Source organism: Mastigoproctus giganteus, chromosome 10 (assembly GCF_048544385.1).
Source record: "Mastigoproctus giganteus isolate SK-2022 chromosome 10, ASM4854438v1, whole genome shotgun sequence".
NCBI lineage: Eukaryota > Metazoa > Arthropoda > Arachnida > Uropygi > Thelyphonidae > Mastigoproctus > Mastigoproctus giganteus.
The window spans coordinates 124,490,408-124,509,492 of NC_143584.1; the positions used below are offsets into that span (position 1 = coordinate 124,490,408).

The window sequence follows — 19,085 nt, forward strand, 5'->3', positions numbered from 1 at the left end:
TTTTTGCAATTCCAGGTATAAGTCATTGCTTTTTTTCTCATTTTTTGTCATCAATTTATTTTATGAAATCATTGGTAGTATACTAAAATTGTTTAATTTATTAGATTCACAGAGCTTGATATTGTATTTGTATTGTATTTCACATGGAATTAATTTTAAAGTATTATTGAATGTGGAGTGAATATTATTGGGAAGTATATACAGTTAAGTGAAAACAATTCACAATGATCTTTATTAATTAATCAATTAGTAATTAACTGGTAACAAGGTAATTAGCTATTTACTTTTTTGCTTCTATTCATCACAGAAAAAAAAAATTCAATTAATTTGAAAAATAAAAATCTAATTTGCCTGAAATGTTAACATATTCATGCATTAACTAACTTGTTTTGAATAGTTTTGGTAAGAGTGCCATGGAAATTGAAAGTTATCCCAACGAGTAGTGTAAATTTTCAATCTCATGAAAGTAGTTCAGCAGGATTCCCATTGCAGATAGCATGAGAGTGTAACAGCCTGTATGGCCCAATAGGAGAGAAAAAAATTCTGCGTTTGAAGTTCTTGCATTGAGAGACTAGTACTATATAACCCTTCTAGCTTTGGCTATACTAGCAATAATATAAATACAAATTTTGGTTCCTTTATTAGATTTGCTAATGCCCCCTCCCATATGATCTTTAAGAATTATATTGATACAGGCCATATGGTATTGCCAAGTTGGGCATTAGGCAATATCCCCCCCCCCATCCTCTGTATGCAGTAGCTGAGCTGCTTTAATATTTTTAAAAAGAATATCCTACGTAATTTGTGGTCTGTCTTATATACCACCAAAACTGATAATTTATTAGTGATGTATTGCATTAAGTTGGAGGGAAGGTACATTTTATTGTGGGTCCAGTCTAGTTATCTAAAGCAGTGAATAAAGCTTTTCTGAAAATTGCAGCAGGACTGGAAAGGTATACATAATGATTGGGTGAATAGCCAATTTAATGTAACTTACAAAAGTTGACAGATTTTTTTGTAAATATAGGCCTTTTAATGATGAAAGAAAAGGCCTTTGCAATTTTCAGGTGTGAAGAATTTGCTGTAATTTTTGGAATGAGAATTTTGTGTTGTTGACTGTGTAAAGGACTGTGTTGCTGCTAGAATTATTTAGAATTTGAGTAATTCCTATATCCACCTCTATCTGTGGATTGTTCAGTTTTATGCATTATCTCAAGATTTAATAAGTAGAGTTTATTAAAGCATTAATTGAGAAAAGTTTTTCATTCGTATTGCAAAAATGAGTGAAAGTGCAATTGTTCCCAGTTCATTACATCAATGGATAAAAAGGGTAAATATGCATTCAGAAAATATACTCGATATCTTATCAAAATACTTTATACATTTTGTACTATACTTCAGAAATTTTAAAATAAAAGTATTACAAGTGAAATAAAATGAGGTTGGCAAGTTAACTCTTAATAAGTGCAGTTTTGCATATGCTTTTCCTTTATTTTTGGAAATTCTATATCATTGCAAAAAAATGAAGTATGGTGCAGCAGAAGGTCCAGTAGCAAAATTTCACTAAGCCTCTTCCAACAAATTTAAATTAGAATGGGGAGGATAGAGTAGAGAAGGTGGTGGGACCGATCCTATGTATTTGATCAACAGTACTATCCTGTTATTAATCCCTGTGTAATGCACAGCTAACCAAAATTCCTGCATTTAGTATTCAACCAGTTCAAATTAGTGAGTTTTGTTTAAGATCTTGCTTATCTATAAGTGATTTTCAGATTTAAAAAAAAAAAAAAAAAAACACACAACCTTAAATGATCAACCTCAATTAACCAAAATCAACCTTTAAATCTTAAATTCTTCAAACTTTAAGAAAAAGTGGTGTACAGTGATTTTGCATTGCACACCACTTTTTTCTTGGTCTTCTCTATTCCCATATATATATATATATATATATATATATATATAATTCAACAATTTACTTTGTTATTTAACCAACATAATATGTATAATTTTCCTCCCAGGTTACCCACTGGCAGCATCCACGTTTCCATGCTTATTTTCCTGCTGGTAATTCTTATCCTTCGATTCTAGCTGATATGTTATCAGATGCAATAGGCTGTGTTGGATTCTCTTGGGTAATTACTTATTGTTTACTTGATATAGTAAGTTTTAATGCTAAATTATTGTGTAAAATTATAATTAATAACACTGACAAATAAAGACTTTCTTTATTCTCTTGTTAAAGTTAGAATTTAAGCACCCTGCCTTTTTTCATCTTGTCACTTGTAGTATTATTCATATGGTTTTACAGTAATTTTTGGTGCATCCATGCACTGTCTTGATGCTACCTATTTTCCAGGTTGCATTGAGACTTAGTGCATGGATACAAAGAACAAAATGTTACTTCCTTGCTGTGTGAAAATATAATAAATCTAATAATACTATAATCATTTTGCCACTACATACTGAAGCAGATGTCCTAATAATACTATAATCATTTTTCCAGCCTTCCCAGGTGGCACCTGGTTGTGGTTTGTTTTAGCTATTAGGCTTCCATGCTAAAATGGGTCTAGTTGTGTGATACCTCACTCCTTGGTTAATTTCAGCCTTTCAGGCATGATGGATTTTTCTTAAACTTCCTTGGGCTTCAAAAAAAAAAAAAAAAAAAATGCTAGGTAAGTGCATAGTTTATTTTATATGGAGCAGAGTCAAAGTCAAAACCAGATTTCTACAGAAAATTTACATAGGAGTAAGTGTACAGGCATAAAGAATTTCTGTCATCACTTTATTTAATGCAAGATTAGCGTTGAAAATGAATAGTCTCCAGATTTTTTTTTTTTGTCATGCAGTACAAATCATGTATTTTGGGGTTGTTGAGCACCATGGCAAGATTTAGTACAGTAGACTGTCGAAATAACTGCACATTGAGATCAGATGTATACATACAGCACAGATGTCTTGCAGTGCTGAAAAAAGAAAACGGCAAGTTGTGATTACTGTATTTGTTTACGTTCACCATTTTCAAAGTGAATTCTGTACTGATATCAAGGATTATACTGCTGTTTTACATTTATTTTAAATTAAAAACCCCTCACTATGGTTAAAATTAATAAAACTTAAAAAGAGAATAAAAAAACAACATTAAAGCTGATCTTAAACTTGATATAATCCAAACTATTATATTAGGATCATCCGGAATGTTAATTCCAGCGAAAACTGTGTGTGTTCGCTGCTTGATTTTTCCTGTTTTGTTGGATGATACCCCCCAGTTTCTGGAGTGGAAACTGGGGGGCTTCATCCAACCTTGCTATCTACACCTAAGCCCACTAACTCAGCTGCAGAGTTAAAAACGCCAATAAAAGTTCCTCACGTCATCGACAGGATTTGAACCTGGGCCTTTTCCACCTGGTGTGGGAAACAGTGACGATACCACTTTGCTACACGCCCAGACTATACTTGATATAATAAGGAAAATAGAACGGGACATAAGCAGAAGTGTATTAATGGCAGAATATAACATTGGATTGTTTACATGTTTGTTTGTTTTTTTATGAGCAGTTAATAAAATTGCATTCTTAATCTCTTTCTTCTTATTTGGCCTCATTATTTCTGCATTAAATACGTTAAAAATAAAGCTTTCTAGAGAATGGAAAAATTGAAATAACGGCGCCTTGATTCCCTGAAGGTGCCATTATTTCGAAAGTCTACTGTATTATTGCATTTTGAGGGTGCAGCTTTAAAAAATTTTTCAGGCTGGCCAATCAGTAGTCTCAAACTTGAAACCATTCATAATGCTTGAAGAAATAAGTTTGCAACCTGTGGTATTGAGCAACTGGTAATTCATCTAATTGTGAGAGATGGTATATGAAGTCATAAGAAGAAAAATTTTGAAAATTAACTTTTGATAAAAAAAAAAATAAATAATAAATAAATAAACCCCTTTCTGTCAAGGCTGGGCACCTGTAGTATTGAGTGTGCCCTTAGTCTAAGTTGAAAGAATTTATTGAGAATAGCTGTAGATTTTTGTCAGTGTAATTTGTCTCCAGGAAGTCAAGTTTTCAAATCTCCCATTTTTATGGACCTAGAGGTGGTGAACAGGTTGATTCGCACCTGGTTCATCCTTCTTAAATTCCAAGATTCCAACTCGATAAATTTTTTTTCTGGTACAGTAATATGATGATGCTGTAGAACAAACAACTTTGTGTGACCTTCCCTGCTTGATAATAACCTTGCTGTTTGGAATTGGCTGCCATGTATTTGTGAACTTTTCAGGACTATTCCCCCCCCTCCCCCATACACACACTTGTGAATTGCAAGGTTCTACTTAATAGTATTTCTTAATTTTTTTCCCTCTCTCCCTCTTGTGTAGCAGTTGTTAGTTGGTGGCTCTATTTTCTGGGAAAGAATAATTTTTTTTATTATGCAAAAAGGATACCTGGAATAAGACCAGGGTATGTGTGCTGGGGCCAAAATTAATGATCTTATAGAGCAGCTATCATCTCTTAATGGCAGCACAAAATGTGATATTGCCATACAGCTTTGTTCTAAAGATATTAAGAATAGGGAAACACTGAGAAAATCTATGAATTAACCTTCAATGTGAAAATGTTTGGAATTTTGCCCAGACATGGTAGTGGGAGAGAGTACATGATGAGAGCCTTATCAATTAGTTCAGCTATGGAGAGATTGTGTAATATTCCTAAAGTCGAATTTTTTTCATCATGGTCTGTGCTTCTTAACAGAAGACTGTTTTTACTATGCTGGGATACACTTAAATAGAAAGGGTGCAGGAATATTTGATAATGCTATTAAGGCAGTGTTAGATGCATCATTAAACTGCTAGTTGATGGGCAGATACACAGACTGATAGTTTAACAGCAACTGCAAGCACAGGTGCAACTGATTCTTTCACTGCTTCTGTTGGGACATATAGACCCCCCCCAAATGTGGTGGATCACAAGGCATGATGGGGTCCTCATGAGACAAGCAAATATACGGGCTGTGTTACGGTTGCCAAAAGCAAAAACAGGTCCAAGTATACACTTTTGTATATTAACGCTAGAATGTAATAAATAAATTTGAAGTATTGTTTAATTCCCCAAATGTGGATATTATAGGTATATAATATCCACATTTGGGGAATGAAACATGGTGCCACTCAGGCATAGGCAATATAGAATTTTAGTATGGTAAATGAATCATGTAGGTGGCCAACGAGTCGATCGCGGATTTAATTTCAGTTGATCACGACGAATTTTAAATATACAGTCATCCCTCGATTTGTGCAATGAAATTTTTGAGATGGTAGATCGTGGCACATTTTGAAGGAAAAAAAGTAGATCACATCACAAATTAAGTTGGCCACTTCTGATGTAGAGGAAGGGTATTTTAAGGCAGACCCATCCCACCTATGGCATCTGCACTGTCTAAGATGTGTAGATATCGTACTCTACAACATCCAATCAGTGTAGTGTTGTGTTTGGATTATGTTTGTGTTGAGGGACTGCCCAGATAATCAGAGTATGCAGTCATCTAGTTTATATCCTTGGCACATGGATCAAGGCCATGATTAACTATTAATCAAGCTAATAAAATTGAAAAATATCAACTATGCATACAAAGTGTTTGTATAGAGGACCCTAATTAACTAAACATATCATCTTCCTGAACTTCATTAATTTCAATTCTTAGTTATGATTGCTCTTCTGTTTTCAATTTAATATACTGACTGATCTTTAAAAAAGGAAGGACAATTTGTTGTGAACAGAATGCAATAAAGAACATCCTGAACCTGAAAGAAACCATTAATTTCAGTTCCTGTGTTCTTATTGCCCTTCTTTTTTTTTTAATTTCAGGCACTGAATAGCTTCTAAATAATGACAGTTTTGTATTACAAACAACGTGAAGAACATTTTCTGTTTCTGTTAGCGCAAGAGGGTTTCTGGTTCTTGTGCTTTGCATTCATAGTGAGAATGGCCCTTCACTGTGGAATGTGAGCAAATGATTTTCTTGTTATAACAATTTTCTGCTCTGATTGTATCTTAAACAATGATAATAAACTGTAACTGAGTAAAACTCATTTTAACTCCATCCAGTGAAAGTTCTACTCAGTTTCACTAGGACACTATGAATTTTAAATGAGGCATCAAGGATCCAGTTATGTCCTAAGCATATTTATTTTTAAATTGTAGATGGTTCCGACTGATAGGTCACACCCTGCCATGTAAACACAAAGAAACCTTTCATGGTAAAGTCAATCAGCATAAAGTAACAATTTAGTATTGTAGCATTGTTTCATAGCTGCTAACTCCACAGATTTGATCAATGTTTTTACTTGACTTGATCTCTCTCTCTCTCTCTCTCTCTCTCTCTCTCTCTCTCTCTCTCTCTCTCTCTCTCTCTCTCTCTCTCTCTCTCTCCATATAATAGTTGGTGACAAAGTTTCTGTGTATTTTTGAAAAACCCAGTGTTTCCCCCTTTGGCTTTCTTTATACAAAAAAAAAATACATAAATAATAAAAAAAAAACATGGATGTGTTTTAAAAAATTGTGTGAATTTCTGCTTATTTTTATTAATGAATTAACTGTTGGTGTGCTGTGGTAGTTTGTTGCAAAATAGAAACTTGCAATAATAGCATTGTTCTCTGTGATGTATGATATTTCATTGGACTTGTATGGTGCAAAGTTAAATAACAATGTCTTTCAGTAAGATGCAAAGAAATATCACTTAAGTTCAGAAGACATATGCAAGCTTTTCCATTTATATGAAATCTGAAAATGGTAACATATTTGTCATGTGTGCCATATGTACATGTGACATTTTTCCTTTCAAGTGGTAGTGAACTTGATGTAATGAGATTTTTGCATATAAATATTTTATTTATATTATAGAACATCATTCTCTGAGTTGTGGGCTGATCATGCAGGCATTCCGATCAGAAACGTCTCCTGATAGAGAAATATTAAAAAAAGGGGGGGGGGGAGGCATTCTTAGTGAAATTACTTTGATAGAGAAGGAAAAGTTAGTATTGACTGTGAAAAATGGTCCATTTTTGATTGCTACAGATGGCAGTAATCAAAGTGACTGCAAGCTATTTCTCATTATGGTGACCTATCCTAGTATTAAAAAAAAAAAAATCCAGTAAAAAAGATAATTTTATAATAAAAACAAAGTGCACATCTCACAGAGTTTATTATTGTCATGTAGGTGAATTTGTTCCATTTAGGATTGCAAGTATTGGAATGGTAATTATGTTATTCTTTCTTTAATCTTATGAATAAACCTCAATATTTTGTTATAATTTGTATGGGTCTTGCATGTCTTTTTATATTTAATATTTGTGAATGGTGAAAATGAAGGTGATGAAGTATATCATAACACTTCCTGCACAGTTATCACTGAACAATGTGCCACAACCTAAGTACTAGCTACTGTGGATGTTGGCCCTTACATTCAATAAGTGTAGTTAGTATAGACTCAGCACTGCATTTTCCTTCTCATATACTTCTAACGCTGGCCCCAGGTGCCAAGCAATCTGCTATGATGGAGCAATTTATCTGTGCTTTCGTTGAGCGATTCATCCAGGACCACTTCTAGTTCTTTTAAGTTTCAAAGTTTATTAAAACTCCTTATTTCATAGCAGCTCTTCTTGGAAAAAGTAGTTGAAGAGAGCTGGAAAGGAAAGTTCCCTTTCTTTATATTTTCTTCTTTAATTACTAATACTTACTAACCTTGACTTGGTCACACCAGGTACTGTTTGTGCCTTGCCATGGTGTGACTGGAAACCTGTGCAGAAGAGCCGACCCCCAGGGCTAAAAGGAGCCAAATGGATTCTCAATCTTTTCCACCAATGGAAACATCAGGCTCATCATATTGTGACATTGAAACCAATCGTGATGCCAGAAATCCGAAAATAAAGAAGAAAAATGAATAAACAACATCATGAACCATTTCTCATAATTGACAAATTAGCCTCAGAGTTAACTTTCTCCATTTGTTATTCAGAAATGTTTAGAAAATGCTGCTGGTCCATCCTAAAGCCATTAAGATATGATCAGTGACAGTGATTTGATCTGTTTCATAAAACAGTGACACAAAAGCATACTGAAGCTCTGCTTAAACTTTCATATTTTAATGGAATTCTCTTCAAAGTAACCCCTTATGCCACTCTAAACACTTCAAAGGGAGGCATAGCAGACTGGGATTTAAATGTATTGGAAGAATAAATAGTATGAGAACTGCAAGAACAAAAAGTCATACATGCAAAACGAATAACTAATAAAGAACTTTTCCAACTTGCATTCAATACCTACATTCTAATAATTAAATTATACTTGCATTCAATACCTCGATCTTAACCAACAACAGGTTGGTTAAGATCGAGGTAAAAGCAGGTTGCCTATTATGTCGTATTAGCATTAGTAGAGGCATATGATGTAGGCTTATGTAGCATCAGCCAAAAAAAAAAAAAAAAAAAAACCACCTTCCTGTTTCACCCATCCATTGACTCTAAAAGTTTATCTAGTTCAGTCGAATTTATTTTTAAGTTGTCAACTTCCACAACGACAGATGGAAGTTTTGTTCCAGCAATCAACCACCTGCTGGCTAAAGGCAAATTTCTGCACATCTATTCTACAATAGTCATTCTCCAATTTGAATTTATGCACCCTCAGGTGTAGAATCTGGGCAAGAGGAAGAATCCCATCAGCATTGAGCTTCCTCAAACTATTCAAGGCGTTATACACTTCATTCATATCACCTTGCAGGTGTCTACTCTCCAGGTGCTACAATTTGCAGAAGCTGAGCTTGTATTCGTAATAGTAACCCTTTGTCCCACTCACTAATCTCGTTGCCCATCTCTGTATTTTTTGTAGCAGTTCAACATCTTTCCTGAAATTAGATCTCCATACCTGTATGCAATACTCAAGGTGTGGCCTGATCATTGCCTTATACAAGGATATAATCACCTCCTTATCACTGATAGCAATATGTAACAGTATTCCTATATATCATTGACAAGACCCCATGAGCTACTCATGTATCCTATCTGCACCACTTAGAAAACTTCATATCTGACTGCACAATTATCCCTAGGTCTTTTTCATTATCCAATACCCTGAGTGTAGTACCTGCACAGTTGATATGTTACTATGGGGTTACTGCTACCCATATGCGGTGCCTCCGTGGGCAGGAGCAGCAGTGCATAGCACACACTTCTTGATTAGACTGGGGTTCGAGCCCGTGAGCCACCAAATATGGAGGATGCAGAAAGGTCAGGGAATGGCCACTGCATATCCCCGGAGCAATATGGCCTTAGTTTCTAATGCTCCTAAAAACCAAAATAATAGCTACCCTATATGCAGTACTTTGCAATTTACAGAACTTAAGCCTTTCTTGTTAAGAGAATCCCTTCGTTCCCATCATCAATCTTGTTTCCCTTCTCTGTACATGCTCGAGCAAAAATGAGGCCTCTAGACCTATATGCAATACTGATGGCATTTGTCAATGTTAAAATTCAGTTGCCACTTCTCAGCCCATTTGCATAAATTATATTTCAGAAATATATTCTAATACTTCTGTTACTCTAAAATCTGGTTTTAAAATATTTTTAAGTACTTTAAATTCATCGGTCATGCCAATGGCATTGATATCCTTTTCATTCTTGATATCGCCTTGTTAATTTATTTTATAAATCTTTACAACATTTTAGAATTTCTTGATCGGTTACATGCTTTAAATTATGTATGTCATATAAAAAATTGAAATCATCACAACAATAAATTCTCTTAAAGACAGGTTTAATAAATCAAACCTGTCTTTAAGAGAATTTATTGTTGTCTAGTATTGAAAAATAAAAACAAATTTTAAAATTTAACTGTGCATCGTTTATGCCTTCATCTGGATTTTCATAATCAAATGATTCAAATTGAATTTTTCTTTTTACGTCAACTTTTAAGAGAGACATTAGGAAATTTTAGTTTTGGCTTCCAATATTTCAGCTAACTGTTTTGATTCATTTAAAACCTCTAAAAATCCACCATCAGATCTTTTACTTTGTAAGTAAGTAATTAGATCAATTATTTAATTGATCAAGCCAAGAATTTATATTCAATTTTGGATTTTGCATTGTTTCACTTACTGCATTCACGTTATTTAATATTTCATACCAAATTACTATTGAATGTATAAATTTAAATGATTTTAATTTTGAGGCTAAACATTTTGACTGGTGTTGTGATTTAACATCTTTATTCTTATCCTCCATTATTTCTAAAAGGGCATCATAAATTTTGCAATTTCTTGTCTTAATGGCCTTATTGCATCTACACTACTTTCCCATCTTGTATCGCTTATTGATTTTAAAAGTAATTTTGAAAGATTTTTTTTTCAAAATGTCTCAATGTTGCATGGATGAAGAAAAAAATTAAACAATTCTTGAACTGAGTTTAAAAAAATCCATTGTTTCAAAATTAACGTTGGCAGCATCATTAACCACCAAGTTGAGACTATGCAGTGCAGGGTACAAAAAAAGCACGGGGGTTGATATTTAAAATTTTTCTTTTGCAAACCACTGTTTGCCCCTCATGTTAGCTCTCTTGTCATAATCTTGCCCATGCATATCATTAATATCGAGGCCTAATTCATTAAGCTTGTTTAAAATAAATGCACTTAACCCATTGAATTTGTTATAGGAGAAAAACCTAAAAAGTGTTTATTATTATTATTAGCCATATGGTGCAAGGAAGCCTGAGGCTTATGCTGCACAAGCGAAAAAAATTTGAGGGGAGAGAGAGAGAGAGAGAGAGAGAGAGAGAGAGAGAGAGAGAGAGAGAGAGAGAGAGAGAGAGAGAGAGAGCACCAAAAAAGAGAAGAATGATGATATCTATCTCAGGACTCTGGGTGTGCCAAACCCATACTCACAAGATGTGAGTCCTTGGATTCTCTTATATCTACTTTTTTGTTAACTTCATTTAAATTTACAAATCTAATTATAATAGTAAGTTGTTCCATATGGCTTACAGCAGGTGTACAATCTAATATTATAATAGAAAAATATTTATATTGTTTTGCCATAAACAATATGTTGTCTTTAATTTGGTAGAATTAATGAAATTATTTCATTCTGAATTTTGTCACCCAGATATATTGGCATACAGGTTTGAGAATTTTGTATTCTTCAAAGGTGTTGTGAAATAGTTGGATCAGATTTTGAAATCATTTTCACAGCTTTTAAAAAATTGACATTATTTGAGTCAAACAAAATATTACTCGTTCCCCTAAGGGCTAAATTTTGTCTTGCCAAAAACTGAATTATATATATATTATCCGTTTTATTACTTCATACCAATGAATTTTTTCATGATTAAAAATTTCTTGCCCGTAGTGATCTATCATGGTTTTGTTTTCTAATGCTTTTCTAAGATCCATCCATTTAGTATAATTTTTAATGAGTTTCATTCTTTTCATATCTCGATAAAATTTGGGACAAATGTTGCCAGTCTGAAAATCCATTTGTATCTAACAAATTCTTGGGAAAACTGAAAAGTTTACAGGGAAAACAAAAAGCATTATTCAAAGATATAGAGTAGAGCAACCAATTTCTTGAGGTTTTCCCCCATTAGGTAAAGTACATTTGTAATATGAATTGGAAAATTTTTTTTTTTTTTTTTTTTCCCCCATCGTCATCAACAGGATAATTAATATTTTTTACTTGTACAGAGTTCATTTTGAATTAAAGTTGCACTAACTTATTAGACAGCCTTAACAGCCACATACCAGGATCTTCACTTATTTCATCTACTTTAATATCCTTTATTTGCATTTCGGCAGTCTTTTTTAGTACTAAAAATGACCTTCATTTTTATCTTCAAATTCATTTTTATTCTCGCATCCTTTTTTTTATAATTTTCTTCGTCACTACCCAAACAACTTTCGCTACTTTCTGCAACGGTTACTGGACACGTTGAAGATGTTGACAGTTCTTCAAGACTTTGAAAGTATTTTAAAATAACACCTTCTGATTTTTTATTTTCTTCATCTTTTACTTCATCTTTTTTTACGATATTGCGCACCAGAAAATCTTTTTGTTTTTTGGTAAGTCTGGCTGTCTTTAAGCATGGCTGAATATAAAAAAAATATTTTCTATTACAATTATAAATAAATAATATACAGTACATACATTTTTCAGTTACGAAAACTCACCTGCTGCAAGGGTAATTTGACTTAAATATTTAATTTAAGTTCATAGATAATTTATAATAAACATAATGTTGATAATATTTATTAAATTTATTTTTTAATATTCTTATATAATACACTGCACTTTAAAATAAAACTATTAAATGTTAAATTTCAGTTCATGACCTCTATAAACGATACTCGCTATGACCTAACTGACAAATGTTTTTAGTTGGTGGCAACTAGGTACAAACAAATAATTCCCCTAAATTTGATCCACTTGTCTCAATGAATGCATCCCTATCGTTAAATGAGGTAATACTGTATAATGGGATCTCAATAACTACTAATATATGAATGAAGAATCAAAAAAGTTACAGGTTCACTATCTAATCATTTTTAAAAAGTTTATTATGACAAGAATTTCTTTATTTGTATTTTCTTTATTCAAATTATGCTTAGATCCTACATCATTTTGGTTGCCAATGTTTATCGCACACTTGAACACTGGGTTGGCCGTGACCCTGGATGTGATGCAAGAATGCAAGCTTACACAGCATCAGAAAAAGAAAAAAAAACACCACTTCCCATTTCATCTATTCATTCCCTCCAATAGTTTTAGTTCTCCCTTGAATTTGTTTAAGCTGTCCACTTCCATAACAACAGATGATAGTTTGCTCCAGCAATCAACAACCTGCTGGCTAAATGCAAACTTTCAGACATCTTTCCTTAGCTTTAATTTGTGACCCCTCATGTATAGTCTGAGGAAGAAGCCAATCAGCATTGAGCTTGCTCAATCCATTCACAGCCTTAAACACCAGAGCTTACCAGTCCAAATTTTAAATGGGAAGCATTCAAAGAATTCATCTTGGAAGCTACTAGGCTTTTCATGCCAACTAAGAAATATTGTTCAAGGTTTAGGCCTAAATGGATGTCAGATAAACTGAGACTTGGCAGAGAAGAAAAATGCATGGGATACATATAAATTTAACAGGTGACACAGAAGCCTATGGAAGATATAAGCTGGTCTGTAATCAAGTCAAAAAGAAGGTTAGACAGGCAAAGGCAGATTAAGAGATCTTTGGCAAAGGATGCAAAGAAAAACAGCAAAGAGTTCTTTACTTATGTAAACTCTAGAAGGAAGGGGATGAATCAGATTGGTCCACTTGATAGCGTTGTTTCAACTGTTGATGATCCTACTTAGGTAGCTAACAAACTGAATCAGTATTTTGTATCTACATTTACACATGAGGAGTTATTCAGGAAGGGGACTTCCAGAGATGTATTAAACTGTGGTAGTGAGTTAAATGATTTTTTAATAAATGAGAGCAAAGTGGAGGAGAAATTGTTAAACATAAAAAAGGCACCTGGGGTGGATGGGATCTATCCAGATCCCATCTGGATAGATCAAAGGAAGTAAGCAAACCTTTAGCCATAATTATGAGAGCTTCCTTTGACTGGAGATATGCAAATGTGACCCCAATTCACAAAGGAGGATCAAAGGGTGACACAAGTAATTACAGACCTGTTAGTTTAACTTCTGTTTCAGGGAAATTAATGGAGGCACTGCAGGCTCATCTAGACAACACTTTGGTTATAGTTCAGACACAGCATAGGTTTGTTAAGGGGAAGTCTAGTGTGACCCATTTGATTGGATACTATGATGTGGTCACAAAGGAACTGGATACAAAAATAATTTTGATATCATATACTTGGATTTTCGGAAAGCTTTTGATACTGTTGCACATGGAAGACTACTGTACAAATTGGAGCAGTGTGGCATCAAGGACAAAATGTTGCTATGGTTAAAGGGATGGTTGAGTGGGAGAAGACAGAGTGGTAATAAATGGACACTGCTCTTCGTGCACTAATATTAGTGGAGTCCACCAGGGTTCAGTGTTGGGTCCATTGTTGTTTACTGTATTTATTAATGATATTGATGAAGGTATATCAAGCTTAATGTCTAAGTTTGCAGACAATATGAAGTTTGGCTAGATTGTTAATAACACTAATGACCATACGCTACTGCGAGGATCTAGAAAAGTTGAGCAGATGGGCTGAGATGTGACAATTGAAGTTTAACATTGTTTAGCATAAATTACTGCAGTAACCTCAGAGTAATATCAACTAGTGTGGTACTACACTCAGGTTGGTAGAGAATGAAAAGGACCTAGGGATAATTGTTGAAGCCAGATATGAAGATTTTTTTTTTTTAGCAGTGCAGACAGTTTGCAAGGGTAGCTGATGGTGCCTTGTCACTAGGCGCCTCCGTGGGCAGGAGCAGCAGTGCGTAGCACACGCTTCTTGATTAGACCAGGGTTCGAGCCGGTGACCACCAAATACGGAGGATGCAGAAAGGTCAAGGAATGACCACCAGATATCCCCGGAGCAATATGGCCTTAGTTGCTAATGCTCCTAAAAACCAAATAACAACAACAGCCTTGTCAATGATATACAGGAATTTTTCTAGCAGGAATAAGGAGGTGATTATCCCCTTGTATAATCACCTTGTATAATCACACCTACAGTACTGTATACAAGTCTGGAGGCCTAGGCCACAGGTGCCAAGCGATTTTGTGATCAAGTGTCTTTGCCAGTGAATTGCGCTCTCTTGAATAAGTAAAATCGTCTTCTTTATTTACAGCGTTACACTAACAATCAATTAAATAAGCTTCAGTAAAGAAATCACTTTACTTGAACAGGAGGAAAATTAACCTTCTTTCTTTTTTTCCCCTTTTTTCTTTGCATATTACTACTAACCCACTACCGCTTGGTCACAAAGGTGGCACTGCTCCTGCCTCCACGTGGCGGGGCCGGTAACCTGGAGGGGAAAAGATCTCCCTTCCAGGGCGAAATGGAGCAAGAAGTCCATAAAACCCAGAAAAACACTGGGTACACAGAAGAAACTCTGACAAGGCAAGAACAAGAGGAGTCTGGTTCTGTCGCAGCAAAACGTCAAAAGACTGACGTAGGCAGAATCCGAACCCCAACCTTTTTAATTATACATTCAACTCAAGAACAACCAGTTGGAAAACTCTCCCCTTTCCTAGTGCAAAAAAGCCTAGAAAGCATAATAGGTACTCCCAAGACAGTTCGTCGGTTATGATCTGGAGACCTACTGGTTGAAGTTGTCACTGCCAGACAATCTGAACAACTACAAAAATTACAATCCTTTGGTGGAATTTCAGTCAGCGTTTCACCGCACGTTTCCTTGAACACGTCAAGAGGTGTCATCACTGAGTGAGACCTCCTCAATTTGTCAGATGAAGAACTCAAACAAGAATTACGAGAAGGAGGAGTCATCAATGTAAGGCAAATTCGCACGAAGAAGGATAATGTACTAGTTCCTATCCGGAATATAATTCTTACTTTTGATAATCCTAAACCACCAACATTGATCAAAGCCGGTTACCTTAACTGCCGAGTTAAACCATACATACCAAATCCATTATGCTGCTATAAGTGCCAGAAATTTGGGCACTCACAGACGGTCTGCAGAGGAGCAGCTGCCTATGCCACATGTGGATCCACTGAACATTCTACAAATGACTGCACTAACACAACTCCAAACTGCATTAACTGTAAAGAAGCCCATCCGGTGTATTCGAAGGAGTGTCCCCTTTGGAAACGCGAAAAACAGATACAGCGATACAAAACTGAACATAATGTAACCTACCAAGAAGCTAAAAAATCCTTACCAGTTCCAAATACTAACAAGCCAAGTTATGCCCAAATAACCAAAAATCACGTATCAATTGCTACCCAAACAGAGGTAACCATACCACCAACAAAGTCACTAGGAATGGGCAAAGTCAATATTGTCCTCAGTGCCAACACCCCAAACAAAAAGCAAACAAAGCAAAGCAATAAATATGCCGATCACAATACAACCAGATGCCACTCAACAGCAAAATACTACAGTGTCTACCACTCCCGACTCAAACCAAACAGACTACATGGATTCAGAAGATAATTCAAACCAAGATGGACAGATTTTAGAACTGTTTACTGAAGAGGAGATGGATACAGCGAAACCTTATTTCCCAAAGAAGGGAAAAGGCAAACTTGAGCGATCTAAACCTTCTGCACCTCGAAAACAAATCGAGGGCTCCACTAAACCAAAATAATGCTTACTTTCTTACAATGGAACTGCAGAGGCTATTGCAGTAATTTGGCTGACATCCGAGATCTCCTTTCGCAGTATGATCCTATTGCCTTCTGTCTACAAGAAACCAATCTAACACCAAATATAATTGTTTCCCTTCAGAAATACATAATACATCGGCAAGATCGTGTTGCCCACAATCTGAACAACGTTGCACATGGAGGAGTAGCGCTGATCATCAACTCCCAGATACCCTCAAAAGCAATCCCACTAAAGACAAATCTTGAAGCAGTTGCTGCACGAATCAATGTCAACTTTGATTTAACCATAGTCTCATTATACTTACCACCCAACCAAAACATAAGCTATGCTGAATTAGAAGAACTAGTGATCCAGCTTCCCAAACCCTACTGTATCCTAGGAGACCTGAACAGTCACCATCCGCTATGGGGAAACCACAACCTGGACAAGCGTGGAAAAACTATCGAAAAATTACTTGATCAACACAATCTGATAACTCTCAATAATGGAGCTCACACTTATACGCATCTTCCTACAGGATCTACCTCTGCTATTGATGTCTCTTTATGCTCAGCAACCATATACCCTCTGTTCGGATGGACTATTCACAGCAACCCACTGGGCAGTGATCATTACCCTGTGATATGCCGCATTGATACAAGCGTTCCCCACATTTTTTACCGAATTCCAAAATGGATATTCTCCAAAGCTGAATGGGATATGTACAAGCAGCTAGCTACACTAGAAGAAGAACAAGTTCAACAAACACCCATAAACTTGGCAGTAGAACATATATCTAACAAAATACTGCAAGCAGCGGACAAAGCAATTCCGAAACGATCCACTAAAATATCGGCCCGCTCTAAAGTGTGGTGGAATAATGAATGTAGTGCCGCAAAAAAAGAGAAGAACAGAGCATGGAACATCTTCAGAAAGTTCCCAACAACAGAAAACCTCATCTGCTTTAAAAGGGCAAGGGCAAAAGTAAAACGAGTTAGACAGACCAGCAAAAGGGAAGCATGGAGGCGTTTCGCTTCCACAATTACAAAAACGACAAAAACCCAAACAATTTGGGCTAAAATACAGCGTATGTATGTAAAACATCCAAGTGTCAACTGTCCCATGCTCAACGTAAATGGCTCTGATATTTCAAAACCAGAGGAGATTGCAAATGCTCTAGGTAGATCTTTCAAGGAAATATCAGCTGTGACATCATACTCGCCACAATTCCAGACACTCAAAGCACAAGCTGAAAAACACTCAATTAATTTTGAATCAACATCCAGTGCTGCATACAATCTCCCTTTCACAATGTCAGAATTACATCATGCTCTAGCCCCCACTAAACCTAGTGCAGCAGGTCCAGATGGAATACATTACATAATGATAGCAAAACTCACTGAATCTGCACTCAAGACACTATTATTGCTCTTCAATAGAATATTCAAAGAAAACACTTTCCCTGACAAATGGCGGCATGCTTATGTTTTGGCTTTTCCAAAACCTGGAAAAGATTCTTCAAATCCGCAGCATTATCGACCTATTGCACTCACCAGCTGTCTATGCAAGGTAATGGAAAAAATGATCAACGCTCGGCTATCCTGGTTTCTAGGTCGAAATAACCTTATGAATCCAGTGCAGTGTGGCTTTCGTGAAGGTAGATCCACTCTTGACCTTTTGATTAAGACAGAAATAAACATCCGTGATGCCTTCGTACGCAAAGAACATCTTGCGATGGTCCTATTTGACATTGAAAAAGCGTTTGACACTGCCTGGAGATACGGTATAATGCGAAATCTATACGATCTGGGATTACGCGGACACCTACCACAGTTTATAAGAAACTTCCTACAACACCGCTCATTTCAAGTTCGATTTCACAACCACTTATCTTCAAAGTTCATACAGGAAGGAGTGCCACAAGGATCAGTGCTAAGTGCTACCCTCTTTAATATAAAAATGAATTCAATAACACAGGACCTGCCACAAACAATATCCACTACCCTGTATGCCGATGACTTTAGTATCGCCTGCCATTCTCCTAATATGCGAATGGTAGAGAGACAGCTGCAATGTGCAATCAACAAAATAGCAAAATGGGCCCAAAACAATGGTTTTCGCCTGTCAAACCAAAAGACTGTCGGTATACACTTTTGCAGGAAGCGTAACCTACACCCACACCCAGAACTTCGACTAGAAAATCAAATCATACCAGTTGTCCCTAGTGTCCGCTTTCTTGGTGTGATACTTGACCAAAAGCTCACCTTCCTGGAACATATAAAAACACTCAGGATCACCTGTCTTAAAAAGCTAAATATCTTAAGAGTTCTATCAGGCACAACATGGGGAGCTGACCGATACACACTGTTACAGTTGTACCATGCGCTAATACGTTCACGTCTAGACTATGGTTCTGTAGTTTATAGCTCTGCTAGACAAAGTGCTTTACGCTGGCTTGATCCTGTACACCACAGTGCTCTACGTCTTGCACTGGGGGCATACCGAACATCACCTGTCCATAGCCTATATGCTGAAGCACATGAAACCTCCCTGCAGCTACGCAGACAAATGCTTCTATTACAATATGCAGTAAAACTCAAAGGGCATCCAAACCATCCCACTTGGAACGGACTTTTCTCCCCTAAATGGATAAACCTATACCGAGCCTATCCATCAATAAATCCACCAACTGGGATACGTCTTTGCTCATTGCAGGCCGGTTGGCAAATCGACTTTAGTAAGATACAGCCCACTGCCTCTCATACAGTCCCACCTTGGACATACT

At 35.9% G+C, this 19,085-nt stretch overlaps 1 protein-coding gene across 1 annotated transcript in view; it reads left to right on the top strand.

The window, feature by feature from the left end:
• The window catches only part of Tdc2 (Tyrosine decarboxylase 2), a 412,627-nt gene that overhangs the window by 160,747 nt on the left and 232,795 nt on the right, over positions 1-19,085 (top strand). Inside the window, exon 3 of the mRNA XM_090383012.1 lies at positions 2,019-2,132. Coding sequence (XP_090239138.1) covers positions 2,019-2,132 — 114 coding nt within the window. The remainder of the gene's footprint in view (positions 1-2,018; positions 2,133-19,085) is intronic.